The sequence below is a fragment of the Periophthalmus magnuspinnatus genome, chromosome 17, assembly GCF_009829125.3.
Source record: "Periophthalmus magnuspinnatus isolate fPerMag1 chromosome 17, fPerMag1.2.pri, whole genome shotgun sequence".
Classification (NCBI taxonomy): domain Eukaryota; kingdom Metazoa; phylum Chordata; class Actinopteri; order Gobiiformes; family Gobiidae; genus Periophthalmus; species Periophthalmus magnuspinnatus.
In genome coordinates this window covers 10,204,691-10,229,532 of record NC_047142.1, presented here as the reverse complement: position 1 = coordinate 10,229,532, position 24,842 = coordinate 10,204,691, and the positions used below count along the sequence as shown (strand labels likewise).

Below are 24,842 nucleotides of genomic sequence, written 5' to 3'. Positions count from 1 at the left end.
CGAAAGTTGGCAGTTTGAATCCCACTCTCGACGTAAACATCATTGGTTGAGTAGTCAGATCCACTGACCCACAAGTTGGCGGTGCGGTTTTGATAAAATAAATCATAAACCATCGACCATTGTCTCAGTAATTGTTCATGTTATGCGCTTCCATCACTTACATAAATAAATCATATTAAAATATATTAAGAAATACTTCAATTCCTTCACCAGCCTGATAAATATTTTTGAATCCGTAATGTAGTTTGCACAGTGACAGTAAAGGCATTCTGATTCTGGATATACACTTAACAGCACTGTAAAACATATTTAATACCACATTATACCCACAGAAGACAAAAATCTATAAGCATTATGGGTAAATATATATGAATATAGCTTAGGCGGTGCACCACAAGCTAACAGATGGAACAGCAGAAGGTCCCAAACCGGTGATGATCTCGGCAGCTTGGAGGCTTTAATTCAACCAGAAAGAAAGGTCGAATACAAGGAATTTTAATGTGCCATATACATTCACTATAAATAGCAGTGTCTATATCATAAGCTCACTCTATGGTCTAGTGTTTTAAAAGCCACTTGTAAAATCTATTCATATGCCAACAGCTTCATATTGAGATGTGAGAGGCTTTACTGCAGGAGATCTAATAAGTGTTTTGCTGTAGGTGCTTTGGGCTTGCATTATCCCTGAGCATCTCTCTAAATGGCGCTCACATGCACTAGAGTGGAGGGCAAGTAGACCATATGAAGACCAGAGGGGACAGAAACAGTGGGCTCAGTAGAATGACTGAATAATAGCAGTATTTTTAGATTAAGGACATCTATCTTATCTTTTCAACATGACATGGGGGTGGAGCGGTTAGGGCGCACAGCAAGACGGCCCTGGTTCGATTCCACATTGGCAAATAAGGCGATGTATGTAGTCATTTGAAGCTAGCATACAAAATGCTCTCCGTTTAGCTGCTTTTGTGAAAACTATGACAATTAAAATGTGTTTTGAATCACTGTAGATCAGTTATATCTAGGGTTGTCAAAAGTATCGAAAACCAGATACTAATCGCTACAAAAACTAGTATTGAAACTAAATAATCATTTGATCTTTAGACTGATTTTGAGCTGTATCAGAAGAAGTATAAGACACATAGACTAGTATACAGCCATGGACCACTGTGGAACCTACCTGGACAACTGAGGGATTACACAGATATAAGACCATTTGGGAATATAAAAGAAAGTAGAAATTCTATTGTCTAAGTGTTTTTTTATTATCACTGTGGTATCAGAATTGGTCTTGAGTATCGAATCTATTCCTCAGTATTGAAACTGAGTTTGAAATTTTAGTATCAAGACAACACTAGATACATCTAGTGTACTTTGTGGGTTGTTTGTTATGAATCTTTACCTTTGTTTTTCCAAGCTGCCACTCTGCGCCGCTGCTGTCGTACAGGTGCAGCAGATGCACACAACAGGCCTTAGGGTCGTCCTGCCCCCACGAGCTCTGCAAAAGCACCTTGTACCTGGGGGGAAAAACACATAGGTCAGTCCATTTTATATGAACAAGCAGAATGATAAATGCTCACATTTTTATATAGCTCTTTTCCACCTTCAAACCACTCACCCATTCACACACATGCATACACTAGTGTACGCAGACACTGGGTGTGAGGTTGGATAAAATTGCTATTTTTCTGGATGGTAAAGTTGTTTTTTTTAATAATCACAGCCCTAACTCAAAGCAAAATAATTCCCCATAGAAAAGCCATTGGGTATATTTACACGGTCAGTAAAAATCAGATAACTAGAATTACCAGACAACACAATAATTAGATCTGATTATGCGTGCGTTTTTACGAGAGAAATTAGAGGGAGACAAGGTACAGTGAATTTAAACTATCTTAAAAAAAATCACCTCAAATCTAACTGTTAAGGGAAATTGCAATAATCTGATTACTCCATAAATCAGATAACAATCAGATTTTCGTCTCAAAAACATATCTGGAGTTGTGTTTTGTTTCATTCACATGTTTGACTAACCCTTTATTATTAGTCTGTCTACATCTCAAAAGCTCAAAATGCTCTACTCCACCTTGTGATGTCATGAAGCAGTACTTTTCAACTTAACATCTACCTTTTACATTTAGTTCAGTAGAGATTGACAATTCCAGCGCTGAAATCATCCAAATGATGGTAGTGAAGGTGTGTGGACTTTAAAAACACATTGGAGTACTTTCTGTATTAGTGTTTTCTGTTTGAGAGACAAACTCAGCTTACATATGCAGGATTTGTGTATTAAACATGTGTGACTGAAACAAAACACAACTCCAGGTCTGTTTGTGATAAGGAAACATAGATCAGAAAATAGTGCAATATGAGTCCTGTTTGTATATATGACTCCACACAGACCTGGCACAGAACTCGTGGAAAGGCCTCCGTACAGGGAAACCAGTGCGTCTGATCTTCACCGTCTCCAGCATGCCTGAGTACCGGAGCTGGTTCAGCACCAAGGCCTGGTCAAACTGGTCCGGCATCTGTCCAAGAGAAGACCACATGCAGTTAATAATGTCCACATCCCAAAGGAAATGGATACTCGCCAATAGACGATCTGGACTGGCCTGGAGCTGTGAGGAGAATGAAAACATCTAGAGCCAATCAATAGAGCTGTTACAAGGTATTGACTTCTTGTGATGTGGTGTTGTTGTTATCAGAGAGGTGTGACAACATGGGATATAGGGATTGATTTTCAGCTCGAAGTGTTTGTGTTACTACTGGATTTATTTGCTGGAATTCACATCTGCGTTTCAAGGTGTTGTGCATATATTGGCTGGATTGTAAAAACATTGAAGTGTTTCAAATAAAAGTAACTCAAGGTATGTCATGTCAAGCCAAGTCACATGAGAAATTAGGGTTGATAGAGCATTATTAGTTTCACCATATAGCTTTATAATTTAAAAGTGCACTATGTAACTTTCCTGGTGGAGAGCCTGCCATTTGCTTGTCTCTATGAAGATGTGGAGATTGCTTTGCCTGAATTGTTCCACATTACTGCATTATAAATAACAATCTCCAGGACAGAAGAGAGATCACAACAACAATGCATATTTTCCCATTGTTTTAAAGCACTTGTAATGCAATAAATAAGATAAATAAGTTGAGGAAGAGTAAAGATGAGGGACAAGTTCAGTAGTGCACCTTTGAGAAAACGTATATTAGTCAAAACACAATAACACAACATTAGTGAAAGAGCAACATACAATTTCTTACCACCAAACCGAGAAAAGAGGATCTGAGAATCTGAGAATTTTCCATACAAATGTTGATACTTTTGTGCCAACTTTCCCCCAAAATTCCAACATCTCCCCGTGCAGCTTGTGGTCTAGTTCCATGGTAGATATGTGATTTAGCATCCTGGCTTGGCCCATGACGTCTACCACTCCCAACTCCACGTCACTTGAGTCCCTTTACCCCCTTTAAACTACATTCCACAGCTTCCAAAACATTACAACGCTCCAACCGACCCTACGTCACCGGCTCCTATCCAATCCCAGCATCTCTGCAACGAGCCACAGCCCTATCAGAGAATACAGAAGGGCTTTGAGGGTCCCCTTGGCTCGCGCCCCTAAACCCGTAACCTCGGTGGGCGTTTGAATGAAAAATGTCCCTAATGCCTTCTTTATCTAGTTTGTATCTGCTCTGAAGAAGACGGGGGCCTGAATGGATGCCTTTTGCGGACACCGGGGCATTAGCATATCTGGCATTAGCATACGCGCGCACAAAGGCTAGCCGTGTCAACGCTGCCCTCTGCCTCGGGCACTGCTTCACTCCGGCGCTTCCTCTTGTCAATAGCTTTGCTCCCATTGGTTCAAGTTTCTTTGCAAGATTTGACAGGTTTACTCTGTATTTTGTTTGACATTTTTGCAATGCTTTGTGTGAATTTCAAGCTACGGTTTGGGTGCTATTGAGGCTCAAGAGGTCCGTGCAAATTCAATATGCAAAAATATGCAAAATTCTCAAGAGATTTTTTTTTTCTATCTGCCATAGTGGAATAACTTACTATATGAATTAGAATATGAATATGAATGAATGGCTAAATATTGCATAGCTTTAAGACAGGAATCCCACTGAATTGCATTTAGACAGTTTGACAGTGAACCAGCGAGATGTGGCATAAACCGCTTTCATAATGCCCATCTCAGCAAATCTCAGAACCTAAGCAATGTTAGGCATGTTTAGTGTTTGGATGAGAGATCGCTGGGAATACCAGGTGCCACAATGGAGAAGCAGTGACTATAATGTATACTGTTGCTGTGCTCTTAGGCAAGACACTTTGCCCACCTTGCCTTGTATGAATGTGGTGGGCGAGTGGTTCGATGGCGCAAATTTCTCTGTCCAATTTTGTGGTTTATTTTGCACTTTCTTTGCACCTTGGAGCTACTCGTATTACTCCTGCATATTATGTTTTGCACCTTCATTTTTTAGACATTTTGAGTTTCGATTACATTGTGCTCAGAATGTGCTCTGCAAATAAAAATGCCTGGACTTTATTTAACAATGAGAGATTTTGTTTAAATCTATGTCTACATTCATGAACACCCTAACAGCCTGAAACAATTTGATTCCTGAGTTCTTTCACACGCTGATTCAAGGCGCACTTATAGTCGACACATAAATAAATATACTCCATTTATAGGTTTGTAATACAACAACATGTATACTGCAAGGAGCACAATATTGTTAAAGTGACTGAAAATCCTTTTACTCTTGTTTATCTCCTCCATCCAGCAGCAGACCTTTGTCACCCCGACACAGCCGTGGAGCACTATAGAAGCAGTGACAATAGCCTCGGGGTCAGACTCAGTGTATTTCTCAGGACCACTTCCTCCTATAGTTCCAGAGCAGGGGCATTCAGGGGTACAAAAGGAGGCGTGGCTCTGTTTGAGGGGTGGGGCAGATGGGGGGATAATGCAAACACACAAAGTCAACTGGACACTTCGGACAATACGGAGGAAACTAATCGTGTTGAAAATCCCACGCAGCCGGTCGGAAGGTTGGAAGGAGTCAGGGAAGACTTACTAGTGCTACTACATGTTTATGGACTGATGCATGTAACGTAAAGAACACGCGCTAAATCAACTTGTATGAGCTTTTAACCATGTTATAACGCTCTCATCAGCAGTTTACCCAAAGCTGCATTTTGATTGATTCATGCACATTTGAGTAATCCTGTACATTCCTGCATATGAGATTTGAGTGATATGAAATGTTCTGTTTTCACCTACCCCCTATGCCCACCCACATCCCGAGACTTAGATGTGATTATCTGGAAAAAAAGTCAGACACTCAGACAAAAATGTTAAATAATTAGCTACTCATGGTATAGTTTAATTCAATATATCTGTAAAAACAACAACCTGTGTTTAGCCATTTGTTAAGAAAATGTGTCTTATCATAAGTATAAGCAGCTCTTGAAATCAAAATTAGTCCACTGTGTGCTGTTTGGATTGAATTATAAAGGGTTTTATTGTTCAAGAATCAGGAAATGCACATTAGTATGCTAGTTGCAATTTGAGAGCCTTGAAGGTGGAAGAGCGTAATATAAAAACAGGACCATTCACCATTTGTTGTTAGTTTTACCATCACAAGCAAGATTTTATGGTTGTAAAAAGATCTTATAAACTCATCACTGTGAATAATTAAGGTGTTCAGAATGTATAAGGTAAGTGAGGAATAACTTGTGTTTAGCCAGATGTAACGTAAAATGTATCATGTTCTTAGTTCAAAAACATGGTTGGAGTTTTGTTTCATTTGCACCAGCTTTGAAACTCATAGCTGTGGTCGTCCTTGGTGGCTGCTCTGTCAGAATATGAAGGACTGTAGATGAGATTTTTTCAATATACTCCTATTGAAGATATAAAACATGAACTACAACTGCTAAGGTATGTATTGATTCTGCTGCATCGCAAGTACCTACAACATTCTCAAAAATCCTAAAAAAAAATTTCATAGAAGTCTTATTACCTTGACAACCAATCTATGGCATATCAGTAGAAGAAAAAACTGCTAAATGTTCTATTCACATCCTCTTTAAATCAGTTCTTTATCTCTTTGCAAATCACCAAAGTTTTGAAAATCACCTTGCTACTTCTTTGAACCTCACATCTCTTACAGCTTTATCCCATGAAAGCATACAAAGCCCTGTACAGTGGTGTGAGCAGGGCTAGCCACCTGAAGGCAGTGAATACAGGATTAGCTGCAGTCTCTTTTGTAACTCCTCCTTTCTGAGTTTGGAACAATGTCCGCGCTCCGAGAAGAACATAAATCCCACTAAATCCCTGAGCGGCCCGGGAGCTCCACTGACCCCCTCGTTTGAAGGATGCAGAATTCCACAGGACTTAAGACAAAGGGTGAATCAAAGAGGAGGAGCGAGGACAAGATAATTATACTTCCATTAGGAATGTCAACATGACTAATGCGGGTTTGGATCATTATCAGACAAATTAAAAACGGTCAATCTGATTTTTTTCATGTAATAAAGTAAAATTGGTCTTGCCTCAGTACCGATATATTTTACAAGCGGCAAATGAGACTGAAGTGTGCTGTCTCTATATAATTATAAAGTGGTTTTATGGTCATCGAGCCAGAAAGTAAGGCTGGTACGCTGTTAGTATGCTAATTGTTCTTAGTATGACGAGTAAAACTTCGCTCTGGCCTCTGGAAGTTGTAAAAAACACTTATAAACTCATCGCTGTGAATAATAACGATGATAGGAATGCAAACTACCACTGTTTTTTCCATGTCTACAGCCCCTTTTTTGCAAGTTTAATTATGGAGCGAACGCAAATGGCTAAGCTTTCACCCATTAACGGTAGGATTGCACGATAAAAACTCACTGAAGCGTGTTCTGATGTTACGTCCTTAGGCGAGACATCCAGTTCACATTAGTCTAAATATTTCAGCAACAGTATGTGGCAAGTTATGACTGGGAGCGCAAGTGGCGTCTAGCCAAATCACCATGGCAACTTGCTCCAAGAATTATGGTTCTAAAATTTTCTTTCAAAACAGGAATATTTGCTGATGTTTGGACCTTTTCACAGGAATCGGCCAATGGCATACTTAGCAAACATTAGCAAAAATAAATAAATAAAACAAATAAAACACAATAAAATAAAAATGATATAGGTTTTATGTGTCATTTTATCTTAGGATCTTTTTTTTAACCGATGAATTTACCATCTTAAAGCTTCTTATAATTGTCACTATTATTAACATGTTTTTTCCAGTATACTATGCCCATGATGTTATTGACAGCTACACTTCAAATGACCTTAAACCAAACATATTGTGATTTTATGATTGTTTGTCACACATATTCTATCTACATACCATTAGCCCACATCACATACATCTGCCTCATTCAAATTCACCATAATTACTGCCACGCTCTTCCATATGCCAAGCTGTCTCCTCACGTTAGAGATGCAAACGCTGAAGTAATCGCGTTATGTTTATATCAAAACTATCAAGACTATATGTAAAAAAAAACACTTCAAACTGAAAGAAATGTGTCTATAAATGTAACTATGTTGTCACAATTTGCAGATTAATTGAGAGTGATGGCAGCAGGAATGAATAGTAATGGGTTTAATTAAAAATCGATTATGGTGTTAAATGGGCAATTTGTAACAGGGAGATGAACAAATGAGAGACAAGATAATCACATCTCCACAGTCTATCAAAGTCTTCCATTACAAAGCAAATGCATCTTTTTTTTTTGCTGTAAAATAAATTAAAACAAACAATGTAATGCCTGAATTATTTCCTGATTTAGCAAATTTTTCCACGCATTTGAGGAAATTCATCTTACCAAAGTACAGATGTATAGCATAAACAGCTCTGCATCGAATTATGAAGCGTTTTATTGTGAGAAAATCAGGAAGTGCACGATAGCATGCTAGCTGCAATTTGAGTGCTTTAAAGGTGGAAGAGCGCTATATAAAAATGTGACCATATATCACTGGTTGTTGTTCAGAATGTTATATTGAAATAACTTTAGACCACTGCAAAAATTGTAATTTTTTCATATTTTAAAGACAGGAAAAGGTACAGCGCCTTTAATATTATTGTTATAAAACTGTATATCTTCAACTTTAGAAATAAGACTTTAATTAAATGTGGCATTTTATTAAAGTCGACAAAATCGACCACTTTTTATATATATATATATATATATATATATATATATATATATATATATATATATATATATATATATATATATATATATATATATATATAATTTGGTCAATGAAGCCTAACAAAACGTGGATTAATTATTTTATTTAGCTTATTATAAGGGTTTATATGGAACAAAAAACAGAAAGGAGAAGTTAATGAAGTTGAATCTGTTTTATATTGTTACCTAGTTCTTTTTTCTGCATAAATATGTAATAGTTTAAAGAGCTTTTTCCCCACATGTTTATAGTAGACTAATCGATCTGCTGCTTATGTCTAGTTGGCTACAGCCCTAACACTAAATCATGTAGGTTGTGACCTTTGGGTGCTTCCAGGTACCTCATATCTGTGTTTTTTAAGAGATGTTGTGTTCTTCTAAGTATGTTCTTCCCATCCTCATTAGCAGCTCCTTAAATAACAAAAGCCTGTGTGATTGCGCCTGTCTGCTCCTCCAGAGTGAGAGTGTGCAGACAATTACCAACTGTAAGAAATGCTAATGTTTACGTTAGCATTTAGGGACCATCCTGTGTTATCTCCATCTTTACTTTTTAAAAGAATACATATAAAAGTAATGAGACTTACGAAACTTGTAATTTACACTATACTGCCAAGAGTCCAAAAACTTCCAAATACAAAACTAAAATGAAAATTCAATAAAATAATAATAATAATATATACACAATTTCATTTAAAGATGCCACAACAAAAATACCACTACATGCACTGACCTCACTACATTCGATTAAAGGCGCACTGCGTAACTTTTCCGTGGAGAGTTGGTCACCTGCTTGTCACTATGGAGAGGTTAGCACGTGTCAGGAATGTTTCACAGTATAACATTAAACATAGCAGCTCAACGGAGACAAGTAAGCACCAGGCCAAGTTACAAGTCAGATCAGTGGAGAAGCGAGCCCATTCACAACACTAATGCATTTTGTTATAGCAACAGAAGCACCAGTACTTGAATAAAAGCAATACAGATAAGTTTAAAACAACACTGTGGAACATTTCAGGCAAAGCAATACCATGTCCATCATAGAGACCAGCAGGTAGCGGACCCCCCACCATAAAAGTTCCATAGTGCACCTTTAAGTTCAGTTTGTGGTGACCTGTTGCACATTAAAAAAGCGTGACATTAAAAAAACAGGTCAAAAAAGTCCAGAACAAATCCAAGTAAAGTTAAAGTGGTAAAGCAGAGTAAAATTGGACTGGCTCAAAATGTAATGGTATTCTTAATAATGTAATTTTCATTTCCAAAATTACAAAGAATGTTCCAAAAATGACAACAAGATTTTGCATTCAAATTAAAATAATAAAAATAATGAAAAATATACAACACAGCAAGCTTAAAATCACATGCAACAAGCTGACACCTGAACTCACCGTATCATCCCATTGATATATACTTGACTATAACTAACACTGAGCAAGACACAACACCAACCACCTCACCTCTCATTTCTCCATCTGCCCAGTCTTCTTCTTAATAATTCCACCTTTTTTCCTTTTTTCAAAATTCCCAAATTCCCAAATCTAAAATTCCAGATTGAGTTCCAGTAGTGAGAGTGCAGTGCGTGCGTCTGTACACTCCCCCAAAGTGAGCGCTGTGCCTCGGAGTGTTCAAACAAAGGCTCCGTCTGAGAGGAGGGAGAGGAGGCGGGGCTAAGGGTAGGGGTTGCCATGACGACGTGACTCCTGCCGGGGGCTAATTTGTGTGTTGGTCACTTTTTGGGCGGCTCCAGGCTGTTTATATTCAAACTGACTGGGCATGCACTGGTTCGGTTGTAAACTGGTCCGAGCTTTGTTTAGGAGTAACTGACAACGTGATATTCAACATGATATTTTTTTCAACTTTTAGGTGAATTTATCCTCTATGAACTCATTTTAGTTTCAGTGTTAGAATACCATTTTCTGAACTGAACGTACGTGAAAGTTTGAAAAGCTCAAAGCCAGCTACGTGTTTATATAGTAGTATTTAGTTGTATGAACAAGTTACTCAACTGACCAAGGGCATTTATGTTCTGTAGAAAGTAACTTAACTGTGAAGTTTAATGCCGAACTGTGGAACTTTTCATACATTCCCGCAGAGACAAACAGAAAAGTAAAAAAAAAACTAGCTGTGCTTCTAGGCATTAGTCATTTTTCTAGTAAAACTGGGGAGATTTTGCATATTTGTGTTGACGGTAAGATTTGAGCTATGGAGTGAATTTCTCTGTAGCAATAAATTGTACTTCAAAATGTGTTACTGTGACAGGTGTATGTGCTTCATCGTAACTTGTATAAAATGAAATAGCTGATGAATTTTGTCAAAACTAAAACATAATCGATTTTAAAACTAGAATAGAGCTAGACTAGAGCTATTTTTTGTGTTGAAACTGATTCAAACAGGATTTAGTTTAGATTTGGTTCATTTTGCTCGACGTTTGTTTTTTCGTTGTGACTTGGACTAAAGCCCCAGTCTGTCCCCAGTCTACTCTTTTCAATATATTGACATTTCCATCTGCCGAAGACCCATAATTCACACTCACTCCTCTGTTACATCATCAATCAGATCAACTCAAAATGAACCAGTACATGTAACACAATCAAACTAATCAGACTCAACCGGAGCTTAGTAATATGTGCAGTAGATGTTAGCGCTGTCACGATGCTAACATTTAAAACACAATACTAAGGAATAGACTTGATACTCGATATCGATACCACAATGATAATAAAATATACTCTTTTGTTAGATAGTTAATAGAATGTAATTTTCAAATCATAGTACTTTCTTTTTTATTACCATGTGGCCTTGTATCTGTGTAATCAGTCGTTGCCACCTCGTAGATGCAATACACAAACGCCAATGGGAACCCTCTATAAAGTGTAAACCTGTTTTTGCATATGTAGTCATATGTGCTAATAGGTGCATTCATATAGAGTCTAGTGGACAATGTTATTTCACATCTTAGAACAATGTGTATGTTAATAGTGCTATGCTAACTTTCTTGCACACCTTAAAGTCCTCATTTTGTGTGTGGGTTTGTCTGTACATGCCCAAAGAAGAAGCTGTTGGACATTACTTTGAATAGTGTAATGAATACTACTTCCCTGTTCTGACAGACACTCAAAGCACTAAGAGATATTCTTCACAGATGAGTGTACTGCTCATGGGCCAAATGGCACAGTGCACTTGTGGAAGTAAGAATCTAAGCTCCAACATTCAAAGTAAAAGCCAAAAGTAAATCTCTCAACTGGATTTTTTTTATTTTTTTACTATGGATCAGACCTGGACGAGTGACAACATTCAACTTTTTAGCCACGGAGTTAACTATTAGGTTTGTCAATTGCACATTTTTGCCCTGATGCGATTTGAAACCATAGATATATAAATGGACAGAGCTAACCTGCTAGCTGCCGCGTTCTAAATAGGAAGTGAGGATGGGTGCAATTCGGCTCCATCGACTTTGGCTCAAATTCACTTTCTATGTAAAAAGCATGGCCCCTCTCTCTGTAACTGCTGCTGTCAGACTTGTCATTTTGGTCTTAAAATGTTCGTCTCAACCCAGTCTAAATGATCCTGAGATTTTTATTTTGGTATTGTGTCTGTAAATCAATATATGAACATTAATAACAGACAAATCAAGCATCTTCTTTCCCCGAGGTCAATCCTGCTAGCGTTAGTGACAGGTTTGATTGACAGCGTTGCCAAGGGGCTGCTTCCTCCTAAACTAGCAGTGTGGGCAGAAAGGGGCATTACCTTCAATAGCCTCACTTCGGATTGGCTCTTTGGTTGCTATGATACTCACGGTCAGAATTCCTAATATGGAACTCGGCTCCAAATTGGCTGCTATAACTGCTCTGGCCTCAACGAGCTTCATTTGACTGGAGCTGAACGCTTTGGGTGACATCATACAGACATTTTTCTGACATTTTGTTACTGCAACAAAACAATGCATTTAAACAAAGAGGCTTAACCATATTCGATATATGGTGACGGCTCATGATATTATTGTGAGACTTGATGAAACGATATCACAGTATTTAGGCTACTGTTACATGACTAAGTTTATTTAAATGTTTGAATCCTTCATGTTCTCTACGCACTAACAGACAGCGCACACATAATAGAGCCAGTTACTCTTTAGCGAAATAATCTTGTTTCAGAATGAGCTGTTTTTGTTGTCTTGCGTACATTACGTGCTTTGTCTGGTCCAACAATGTCCAAATCTCATAATATAGCTCCATTAGCGTCTCAGGGCACATCTTGGACCCTCCTCGGGCAGATGGCTCCTGAAATGAAAGTGTGCCCTCTTTTTCATTTGAATCCACTTGTGCATTTAATATTGACTCTCTCCTCCTTCTGTCGCTGTAAATGGAGCGGGCAGATGACAGGACCCCTCTGGGGGCCTCTTTAGGGACCCGACCCCTGCTTTCCCTTGGGGCCCTGCGTTTACTCCTCTACTTTAAGCTTCATTGAAGCCCTATCATCATCTGGCCTTGTTTAACATGGGATGAGAGGCCACATAAAGGAGTGCAGCTGCCCGAGCACGAGGTTTGTAGATGGTAGTTTGAGTGAGTTTCTCGCCTGTGTTTGGATTTGAATGTTGCATAGATCACATGTTCAGGACGAGCAAAAGTGTGCAGTGGATCAGGTGTTAAGTTTTACATTGACATATTGGTTTAAGAAAAACATCTGAATTGCATTTTCAGTATTTATACATTAAAAGTAGAATTTGTTGAGACATTCAGGTGCGCCTAGAAATTTAGCATTAGCACTAAACTATGCTGATATTGCTAACAAAAACAGCTAGCATACACACTTTTGGCAGGGATGGACAAAGTACATCTCATTTACGTTGAGTTTTTTGACTTTCAGACATGCTACGAAATGCCTTACGGGCAACTTACAAATAACACATTGAAGCTCTGGTAGGTTTCACTTTCACTTAAGTGTAGCTGGACAAAAAAATAAACAACAGGCTAGGCCATGGTGGAGGGACTGTAGTTTTGTCATTGTTGCTAATCTAAAACAAACTTTGAAAATGTATTTAGTTACTGAATACTAAATATCTGCATTCAGGTACATAGTCCAGTCAGAGTACTGTATTCTGAATACTTAGAATACTTTTACACCCAGTCGCATTATATTAGTGTTAAAAAACATTTGCAAGAGCTGTGTTTTCTCTTTTTTCTCACCAACACTGTGCAGCCCAAAGCCAAAATTGCATGATCAAGAACCGTCGAGTATTCCATTTAAATAAGTTCTGAATACCACCAAATGAAAATGTATTACATTTTTATTCAGAATACGTATTTTCATTCAGTTACTTCCCAACACTGCACATGCGTAATATTTTCCTGGGTATTTCTTACCTCATGCAGTTGAATGCCTCTCCTAGCCTGTATCGTGTAAACAGCAATACAAATCATAGCCTCTTATATTATGGTTGAAAGTACAGCAGCAATATTAATCACAGTCCAATCAAAATCACAATTTGAATGGGCACAATTACTAAATCTGCAATTTTTAAGTACAATTATTTCCTCCATAAACAACAAAATATCCTGTCTTCTTCTGCAAAAAAGCTGCTAAACTTGTAGTTAAGATTTGTACTAACATGTTCTGAAATGTCCCTCTGTGTCAGATGCCCTCCCTTCTCCATGGGATCATATTCTGTGTAAAAGCTGCCAACCCTGTAACCCTGTCTTTTTGTCAATTTTTTTGGATGTGTTTAATATGTGAACTTGAACAGAATCCTTTCATTAAAACATAAGTGGCAAATGTAATCTTATCACAACCTTTGTCAGAAAAAACGCAATTAAATATTTTTCCCAAATTGTTCAGCCCGAGTTGTTAATTTACATCTTGAAGTGAATAAAATTTATATTTGAAATGTTATATATTACAGTAGGTAACATTGTACCTATTGTGTATTTTTAGTGCTGACTGCTGTGTGACTCTGGGACATAGATCGATAAGTGATCAGATGACTGGACTGGTACAAATCACATTGGTTAGCTTTCAGACAGAGACGAGGGGAGCTGTCTCATGGAACAAAAGCATGTGTCTGACATTCTGTTGTCATGGCAATCGGTGGGGGCGTGTCCGTGCCGAAATTACTATTCAGAAATATTTGGCGTAGCTAAAGGGCTAATAATATTGTAGTAGACGCTTCAGTGAACGTCGGAATGCAGGACTTTATACCTGAAGATTCATGATTACTCTGGTCCGAATACTAACCGAGCCAACACATCCTCGATTCAAGCAACAACCCGTGTAATCTTTAATCTTAATGTTCACATTTTCTAAGTGTACTACAAGAAAATATGCAGAATTACATCTTTTGGCCAAAACTGGAAACTACACAATACATTATAGATGCAAGAGAATGTAAGTACTGATCAAAATATAAAAGCACTTAAAGATGTGGCACAACTGAAAATATAAGAAAATCTACACATTAGTCTTTTGCCCACAGTAAGTCTCTCCACAGATCTGACCAGTAACTCGTGTTGGTGGAGTCACTTGCTTAATAGTTTCAATGCAAGGTTATTTAAAACAACCACAGCAGTCCAAAGTGCTTCACACACACAAAAACCAATATACAGATAACACTATACACAGGAAAAGAACAATAAAACACCAAAATGGCCTGTCCTGTCTATCTAGTATTAAATGCCAGGGAGGAGTTTCAGTCTAGTCGTAAACTGCGTTCAGCTATAGTTATACAGTATAGTTATAAGTTTAATGCCATATTGTGGAACCTTCCAGGCAAACCCATAACATCTCCATGGACATAAACATGCACCATACTGTCCACAAGTAAATTTACAAAGTGCTAATTGTTTCTCTCACGCAGACCTCCAGCTGCTAGACCAGAATGCAATGTGTGAAACATGAATAGCCATGGTAAACTGGTCATGGATATGAAACAACAAAATGATTAATTACCATGTCTCCATAATCACTCATTAATATTATGCTAAATGATGTAAATGTGCAAGGCATGCTGGGAGTCAGACAATAGAACCCTCCACTTCTCCGACCTGTGCGCCATTTGTGTACATTAACTCGCATTCTCCACTGTTGCCAGGTAACCAGGGTCAGGGGTCAGCGGTGCAGACTAGCCCCCCTCGTTCCTGTCTGAGGCTATCAAACATTTACACGTATGATTTATGATTATAATGAGTGATCCTGGAACAGTCAGAGGAGGAGGAAGAAGAGGGGGAAGAGGAGGAGGAAGAGGTATGGTCCCATAGTGAGTAAAAACATAAAGAAGTGGACTGAGTCAGGTCTGAGAGTACAGGCTACACTTTCTGATATAGTGAGTGTGGTACAATGCCTGCATACAAATATATCATTTTATAGTCATGGGTTTCAATGTCTGATATTTTGAGAACCTTTTACCATACAAAAGATGTAAAATTTTGTTTTAAATTGTTAATCACCATGGCAAAGATCCTCATTTTTCATCATTTTGTGGGCTAAAATATCAAAGGATAGATAGAGTAAATTTGGTGATTGATTTAATGCACGACTGGAAAAAGGTGGTTTGCTCTCTCCGGGTGGGTGGTGAGTCTTTGCCTCAAGTGGAGGAGTTCAAGTATCTCGGGGTCTTGTTTACGAGTGAGGGACGGATGGGGCGTGATATTGACAGGCGGATCGGTGCAGCGTCTGCAGTGATGCGGTCGCTGTATTGTACCGTTGTGGTAAAGAAGGAGCTGAGCCGGAAGGCAAAGCTCTCGATTTACCGGTCAATCTACGTTCCTACCCTCACCTATGGTCATGAGCTCTGGGTAATGACCGAAAGGACAAGATCGCGGATACAAGCGGCCGAAATGAGTTTCCTCTGCAGGGTGGCTGGGCATTCCCTTAGGGATAGGGTGAGGAGCTCAGTCACACCGGAGGAGCTCGGAGTAGAGCCGCTGCTCCTCCACATCGAGAGGAGCCAGTTGAGGTGGCTCGGGCATCTATTTCAGATGCCTCCCTAGGGAGATGTTCCGGGCACGTCACACCGGGAAGAGGCCCCGAGGAAGGCCCAGGACACGCTGGAAGGACTATGTCTCTCGGCTGGCCTGCGAACGCCTCAGGATTCTCCCGGAAGAGCTGGAGGAAGTGTGTGTGGAGGGGGAAGTCATCCCTGCTGAAACTGCTGCCTCCGCGACCCGGCCGCCGGATAAAGTGGAAGAAAATGGATGGATTTAATGCGCAGAGCTCACTTTTTTACTTTTAGTTTGTGCGGATGAAATATCGAATTGATATATCATGTGTATTTTTTGGTATAGTTTATAAAACAGTTTCATGAAAGTGCTACAATTTTGTTGCTTGTTTAGAGAAAAGAAAATTGTGAATGCAATAAATTTGTCATATTCGTTTAAAATGTGTTTACTTCATATTAACTTTGTGAAATACTGTTGTTAAAATGTATTTGGTTCTTATAAAGTAATGATGGATAGCAGAATATCACACTCAATATAGATTATTACAAGTATCACAAAAATGTGATATTATCCTATTGTAAGTCACGTAACTGTGTGTTATATTGAATCATGAGGGAGACTGTGATTCTCAGCCCTAATCATCCATGTGCTGATACTGATTTTATTATAAAACAAACAAGACAAGGGTAGAAATAATGTAGTATTAGCCCAACACAGTATTAGTCCAACTGCTTATAATAATATCTCAAGTAGTAACTTAAAGGCTCGCTGTGTAACTTTTCTAGTGGGCATCTGCAACCAGCTCAGTTCTATGAATATGTGATTGCTTTGACTAGAATGCTCCACACTATAACATTAAACGCATCTATCTCCATGGAGAAAAAACAGGTGGCACCACCAGGCCAAGTTACAGGTCAGATCTGTGGACATGCGACCCCGCTCCCAGTAAGAATTAATGTGTTCCAGCAAAACACATCTGTAAATAAATACGTGCAAGACAGATCGACAGGTCTAATGCCATATTGTTATTCCAAGCAGGTGTGGGGCTCTTCACCAGCCTCCTAAGACCCGAGCTCTTGCATGGCATGTTTTATTAATTTCTCTTTGTTATTTGTTTTTTTACACTCATCAGGTCCCAACTTAGGCTGATTGGGACCTGATGAGTGTAAAAACAAATAATTATCTTTTTACATTATGTAGTTTCTGAGAAAAATGACCACATATGAAAACATTTGTTCTATGTTTTAATCATTTTGATAGAACATTTGAATAATGATTTGCAAAAACTACCTGAACACAGCCATATTTGTCCTGAGCGTAAAAACAAAATGAGAAACAACAATTGTGCCTCTTGGAACAATGTGGCTCATTTGAAGTGCTGCTAAAAACTGCAGGAAGACATGTGCCTTTACAAAAAAAATGTAAATATTCTGAACATTCTAAACTCTTAAAAATATTCTAAATTGAACATTTTTGCATTGTTGCTGTTCTTGTATGCCATTCTTCTTCTTCTAAAAATTTGTGTTGTGGCCTAGACAACCCAAAATGTGTTGTGCACATATGTGGACGGTTAAAAAGTTCCATAATGCATCTTTAATCAAGTGTTTTATAAAGGACGGAGAGCCTTACCTTCTGGTTGTTTGGTTTGATGCATCTGATGAAGTAGGGGTTGGATGTGCTCAGGGTGGCCATCAGAGAGTGGAGAGAGTCCTGCAACACAGAAATGCAAACATTTATTTTTTTGATTAGCTCATGGAAAACCTAATCACTGACAAAGTAACTGTTTGTCCTTCTGTTTTTTTGTTTGTTTATGATGATACTGAAGCAGAAAACAACGCTAAAATTCACAAATGATTGACTTAAAAACTCAAAACCTAATTTGACCCAGAGAACTGGCACAGAAACTCATGGAGAAATCGGTGAACCAAACTTTCCACAAGTTACAGACACTAACATGGATGTCAGTTTCAACGGAGGGCACATATAATCCCAGACTGAGTGTTATGTATTGTGTTGGTGTAGTACAGATCTGTGTGGCCTGACCTTAAACTGTGAGCTGACGGTGGGGCGGCGGTGCTTGGTGCTGCTCTTCAGAGTGTCCTGTTTATTCCGACTCAGCACATGTTCAAACAGGTCGTACACAAAGTCCAACCTGAAATACACAGGCACACAAACGTATACATGAGATCAGAGGACATCACGGGGACAGGTCAACTCTGGACGCTCAATCAGCCATGTCTGGACTGTCGCCAACTGTTGATCCTAAACGATAGGAATGTTGATTTATTCTTAGTTTCAAAAACACTGGACATGAAGTTGTTTATGTATAATTTGGTGTTTTGGTTCTCTCGAGGACTGTCCAATCAAATAACTCTCTCACTTGGGTTGCCAGTTTCAATGTTGAAATCCAGTTGATTTAAACCTAAAAGGACTCTCTCTGATCTGAATTAGTGCTTGTGCAGCCTCAGTGAGTGAATTAAGGAGGTTCTGAGCTTTCACATGAGGCCTGTCCATATACAGAGGATGAGAAATACTTGTATGTGCAGCTTTAAGGTTCTGGCAACCCAGTTTTATTTGTGATTGCAGTACCTTTTTAAACCAGTGACAGCTCTAACAGATGTGTTTTAGCCCCTGACCTGCTCTCTCTGAGTAGGTTGAGGATGTCGTCTCTGAACGTGTCTCTGTTTTTCTCCAACATGCCTCTGACGTCGTACACCACCTGAACACGACACCAGACCATTATGTATATCTTACAAAAATATCTCATTTAAAAACCACAGTATTTACCTCCCCAGCGTAGTGTCTCACTCCAAAAAAGTGGACTGCAACTCGAGGCTTCACATAGAATGGATTTTTCTAAAACAAAAACATGATCACGTTAACATTTTACAAAAAGCCTAAGCAATATCTAAAATGTATAATCATAGTTTTATCAGATGAATGGTCCATATACCGAGTGCTGGCAGTGCAGTTTCTCCAGCAGAGTGCCGTCTGTGGCTTTGGGAAAGTGGCTCTCCTCATTCATAAGTGCCAACAGACCCAGTTTCTATGGAGATAAGGACAAAAGGTTTTAACAAAATATATCTGTGTATTGATCTTTACATTTTAGAGTATTGTAAGGCCAATACTGTTTGTACTGTACCTTCTCAATCAGATCTAAGCACTCTCCATTGTCCATCCAGTCAATGTCCACCCAGACCAGACCCTCCCTGTAGAGCAAAGAGACACAAAATGCATAGTTGTTGTATTAGAATATAACTAATATATAATCAAGTAACCAGGGACAATGATGAGTTATAAGAAAGAAAAGAGGAAAAATCCATTTGGTAAATTTACTATATTAAATAGCTTAACATTTCAAAGTAGTTGCAGTAAAAATAATAGTACACACTGCCCTTATGTCTAAATAATCCTTCCACTGTGGCTTATTGCATGTAACTGCTGCCCTCTAGTGTCTGATAGTAGTATAGCTTATATATCCTGCCTCGTTTGGTATTTACACTATCCCATTGGCCCAAAAATAAAAATATCAAATGTTTAAAATATTGCATTTATTTGATGTTAAAGATGCTCTACAAGTCAGTTCTGTGGAGAGGCGACTGCACTCAGGATAAGAATATATGTTTTTAAGCCATTTTAAAAAATAAAAACAACTGCATTTAATAAACACAAGATAGATGTGTTTAATGCAGGCAAATATCCAAAGCAAAGCGAAGCAATAACATCTCCATGGCGATAAGCAGATGGTAGATCCTACACTAAAAAATTCACACAGTGTACCTTTAAAGTTTCATAATAAATACGTGTGTGTGTGTGTGTGTGTGTGCGTGTGTGTGCTCGTACTTGTTGTATTCAAGTTGCTCAAGGGAGAAAATGTGTTTGTTGAAGTATTCTTGCAGCTTCTCGTTTGCATAGTTTATGTTGAACTGCTCAAAGCGGTTCACCTGCAAAATCACACGAAACAGTATATATAATCACAAAAACAATATATATAATCATTTTGAGTTATAGTTTAAAGATCTATATTACCCAAATTGACTCTTGTGAGCTTTAAGCCGTGTTATAAAGTTGTTCCTTAATCAAAAACATGCCTGGAGTTGTGCTTTGTTTTATTCACACATGTTTGAGTAACACTTTACCCCCCTCTGTTCCACCTTGTGATGTCATGTAGTTGTGATTTTCAACAGCTCCTTTTACCTTTTGTTCAGTAGAGATCTGAAATTCCAGTGCTGAAATTATCCAGATGATTCTAGTGAAGGTGTGTGGAGTTTAAAAACACAGTGAAGCACTTCCTGTATTACCACATGACATCACAAGGTGGAACGGAGTGTTTTTTATCTGAGAGAAGAACTCAAAAATATGCAGGGCTTGTGTGTTAAACGTGTGAATGAAATAAAACAAAACTCCAGGTCTATGATGAGGAAACAACATTATAACAGAGAACAGAGAAACATATCCTGTAATATGGGCCCTTTGGGGGTCTTAGGGCATACCTCAAAGTTCTCGAAGCCGAAGATGTCGAGTATACTGATGGACCTGAAGTCGTTCTTGCCCTGGATGCGAGAGTTGAGTTTGTGAATGATCCAGTTGAAACACTGGGAGTAAAGTGCCATCGCCATCGAGTCCCGAGAGTCCACCGCCTGTTAACAGTTTATAAAAGGTTTATAAAAGGTGCAAAGGTGCAAATATTTGACACTGACACTACATGCACACTCAAAATCAGAGTAATATCACATTTTTTGAGTTATAGGTTTATTTAAATGTACATGTAAAAAGCAAAAATCATCTCATTTGTTTATGATCATGGACCCTCAGATTACTCACATCAGATTTTGCAGTTTACATGTCGGCTTGGCACGATAATGACTATATCAATACATGAAAAGCAGGAACAATAGATTTTGGGGCTCTAAATTTATCATGCGTAAAAAAAATTTGCCTAAGTGGGAGATTTGGGTTTTTTGGGGGGTTTTTGAGCTGTGGAGGGGTGAATAAATCAAGTTTTGTGGCTAATTATTACTTCATTCTGCTGTTTATTTGCTGCAGCTCAAGACATTTTGTCTACTTAAAATTGGTCTACTGGGATTATCTTGCATTATTATTATTGTATCAGTGGCATAAAATAGTTCAATATTATCATTTATAGTAATATATCTCTAAGTTTGGGAACGATGTGGGTCAAGCGTCCTGCCCAAGGAGGTAACAACAGTATTCATCTGTAGGAGCTGGAATCACACTGCTCATGATTCACTGCTGAATCATGAGGAAGCCTGTGATTCTCAGCCCTAATCATGCACGTGTTGTTACTGATCTTATTATAAAACAGACAAGACAAGTTTTATAATTTGTTAGTGGAAAATTGTATTATAATGTATTGAATTGTAAAATGATATAAAAAGCAGTGTACTGTAAAACCAAACTGTTGAAATTCATAGTCCAGTTGTGAGTAGTAGTAATAATAGTAGTAGTAATAATAAACATATGTATGTACCTGCTCCACAGTGAGAGGTGTGCAGATCTCCTCTCCTCTGAGGATCATGGAGCGATGGGTGAGCACCTCAGACAGCTGCTCCGAGTTCAGTCCCAGTAGCTCCGCCGTCCGATTCAGAGCTACTCAAACACATCAGAAAGTTACAATTATGCTCTAAATAACACTTTTTGTTGACAGATCCCACAACTATAACCAGCTGCAAATAAACAGAGGTGGGTTGAGCAAAATTGTTTTAAAAAATGTATAATATAACTCAAGCAGAAGTAAGAAGTAGTGGTCCAAGAAACAAAGTTAAAATGTTATTTTAACTGCAAAACATAATTCAAAGTCAAATTATATCTGAAGGAGCTGCAAGAAATACAAATGTTCAAATCATTTCGTATTGTAAACATAAAGCTTTTGTCACTTGTAGACGTACTCACAGCAGGAAGAGTAGCCACAACTTTTGCTCAAGTAAGAGTACTGTTACTTCAATAAAAATATCACTCGAGTAAAAGTATACTGCTAGAAAAGCACTCTGAAAAGACACCTCCTAGTAGTGACTGTAACACTTTTTTTTTACCAGTAAGAGCACATCATTATACTGTACATAACCTTTTAAAAGTCATGTCTCATCTATGTTTGTACCTGATTTGGTTGCAACCTGAGCGCCCCCTGCTGTTTCAAATTCGATATTTCCTGCGTTGAGTATCCCCGACAGAAGACGCAAAACCTCAGCTATGTTTTCCTCTGTGAACTGCATCGTGCGCATTGCATTCTGGAAAAACAAAAAAAAAGTTACAATATTTTCTACATTTTTTCAGCTTTTAGAGGAGTTTTTATGGAAAAGTACCAGAACGTCATTAAAAGTGCATTTGTCATTGATTGTCTGGTCGTGGATGCAGCCCGACTGACGGAGATAGTGGTAACTTTCTGGAGAGGACAAACCAAAGGCCTCTGCAAAACAACACATTCAATTATTCAATTTTAAAAAGTTGAATATATATAACAAAACTCATCTGTTCAGACTGGTCTCTTCACTTATTATTATTATCATCAAATTTTAATTAAGAGTATTTTTTATGTTTAAATGTTAAGACCCATACCTTTCTGCTGTGTGTTGGTACCAGCCAACAGAGCATAAAATATGTGGTAGTTCCTCTCCTCAGGGTTCTGACGCACAACTCGGTTCTGGAGACACAAACAAAATAGTAATCAATTCAAGCAAACACAATTTAATTATGTTGCAGTTTAGAGTTTTGATTTAACTGTTGAACTTGAGGAATCACATGAATACTCACTTTTTCTAAGAGGTCTGTGGTCAGAGGAGGGTCAGTCAAGGTCTTTAACAATGAATATATATTTTGTATGTGTGTGTATTTCCCCTTTCAAAATTCTGTCTGAAATTGCTTTTGAATTTTTTAAGTCAATTACATCTTTGGTGGTATTAATATAGTTTATATCTATCTATCTATCTATCTATCTATCTACACATTGTATCTGCACATTTGTATAGAATTATATCTAGAACATAAGAAAAACCAGAGTAAAGGATACAGTCTACTATGCGTCCTCCCTGGATGTTGCCTTTTTGGCTGAAGTGCAGTTGGACAAACTTTCCGAAGCGGCTGGAGTTATTGTTGTACACCGTTTTGGCGTTTCCGAAGGCCTCCATGATTGGACTGACAAAAAAAATAAAATAAAATAAATACAAAAAACATTCTCCGGTAATCCTGTGTGTGTGTGTCATGAGGCGTACCTGCTCTCCAGAAGTGCCTCCTCCACATGGGACGTCCGGTCTTTGGATGACAGCTCCTGGGAATGCTGGCTCATGGCTGACAGGAAGCCCAGGATCAGCTTAGTGCTCTCGGTTTTCCCTGCTCCACTCTCACCACTGCGGTAAAGACGACAGGAAGGGACAAGATGATACAGATTAGACACAGGGGGAACTGGTATGTCATTATTTACACTTCACTTTCCTAATAATTGGAATTTTACTGAAATAATTTTGACAAATACTGTAAAATATACAATGTAAAAGAATATAATTATTTTTGCAAAGGTCCAGATCAAGTGTAAAATGAATGTCAGGACTAAAAGGAGGAAACAAATTATTAAAAGTCCTATATTACCCAACATTGACTCTTGAGCTTTAAGCCATATTATAATGTTGTTACCTCATCAAAAATATAACTGGAGTTGTGTTTTGTTTCACTCACACCTATTTAAATAACCTTTCATTTATAGTCTTCTACATCTCCAAAGCTCAAAATGCTTTAAGAAATAGAATAAAACAATTTGAAAATGCTAGCAAAATAAAGAAATCATTGGTTAGCATGTAGTTTTAGCTGGTATAGCATTAGCATATGTTGTGAAAATTGCTCAAATAGATAAAATCTTGAATGTATACAATGAAAATCAAAATCTTTATGAACATTTCTAGTGCTTAATGATCATTTGTTCATTGAAATACATTATGACATTATTATTTAGCTAAAGTCAAACCTGTTACATTTAAGCGGTGTGACTGTTATTCCTCCATTGGGCCACAAGAGGGAGCTGTGCGCGTTTTAAATGGACGCACACTGACGTCACTCCGACATATAAAGTAGGTTATATTATGAATGAAAGTCTGGCTCAGTAGTTACAGCAAATGATAACACTTTACATCTGATTTTTTACTTATGCAATTCACTAAGGGTCCCCAAACTCTTAAACTAATCTGAAACAGCATGTCATGTTTAGTGCAGATACTTTTGCCAAGGTATTTTTTTTTTTCTAAAGTTGCAGAAGTAATTAAAATAAGGGACTAAACCAGGAGTCCACCACAAAGTTATGACCTCATTTGCTCAGTATATTTAAGTCTGAATACGGCAGCTCTAGTCCTTGCTCTGAACATAAACGTGTAGATTATAGACAGTTTGAGGTTGATGTAATCCTTTTGGGCAAACTGTGGTGCCATGAAAAGATAATGATTATGTACAGAAGAGAAGATAAACCTGTCATTGTTGTGAGAAACAGATTTGTGCAGTGGTTGTTGTAGAAGGCCTTGTAATAATGAAGACTACACAAATGACTTTGTGCTTTCATTTTTACAAACTTAAACAGTATTTAGTAGTGAAAATAACTATACAGACAGTACAATAGGATTTACCATGTACTTGTCACATAATGGCTACTATTATAATGCATCTTCATGTACGTGTATATATAAAATTGC

At 38.1% G+C, this 24,842-nt stretch overlaps 1 protein-coding gene across 1 annotated transcript in view; it reads right to left on the bottom strand.

Annotated features, from left to right (window-relative positions):
- Positions 1-24,842, bottom strand: part of myo10 (myosin X) — a 119,860-nt gene that overhangs the window by 19,350 nt on the left and 75,668 nt on the right. Inside the window, exons 5-21 of the mRNA XM_033982865.2 lie at positions 23,382-23,516; positions 23,180-23,304; positions 22,924-22,937; positions 22,729-22,813; positions 22,476-22,579; positions 22,271-22,400; positions 21,644-21,762; positions 20,646-20,792; positions 19,996-20,096; positions 19,295-19,361; positions 19,106-19,198; positions 18,940-19,008; positions 18,789-18,871; positions 18,196-18,304; positions 17,782-17,862; positions 2,401-2,525; positions 1,400-1,514 (exon numbers count right to left, since the gene is read on the bottom strand). Of these exons, the coding sequence (XP_033838756.1) occupies positions 1,400-1,514; positions 2,401-2,525; positions 17,782-17,862; positions 18,196-18,304; positions 18,789-18,871; positions 18,940-19,008; positions 19,106-19,198; positions 19,295-19,361; positions 19,996-20,096; positions 20,646-20,792; positions 21,644-21,762; positions 22,271-22,400; positions 22,476-22,579; positions 22,729-22,813; positions 22,924-22,937; positions 23,180-23,304; positions 23,382-23,516 (1,702 nt within the window). The remainder of the gene's footprint in view (positions 1-1,399; positions 1,515-2,400; positions 2,526-17,781; positions 17,863-18,195; positions 18,305-18,788; positions 18,872-18,939; positions 19,009-19,105; positions 19,199-19,294; positions 19,362-19,995; positions 20,097-20,645; positions 20,793-21,643; positions 21,763-22,270; positions 22,401-22,475; positions 22,580-22,728; positions 22,814-22,923; positions 22,938-23,179; positions 23,305-23,381; positions 23,517-24,842) is intronic.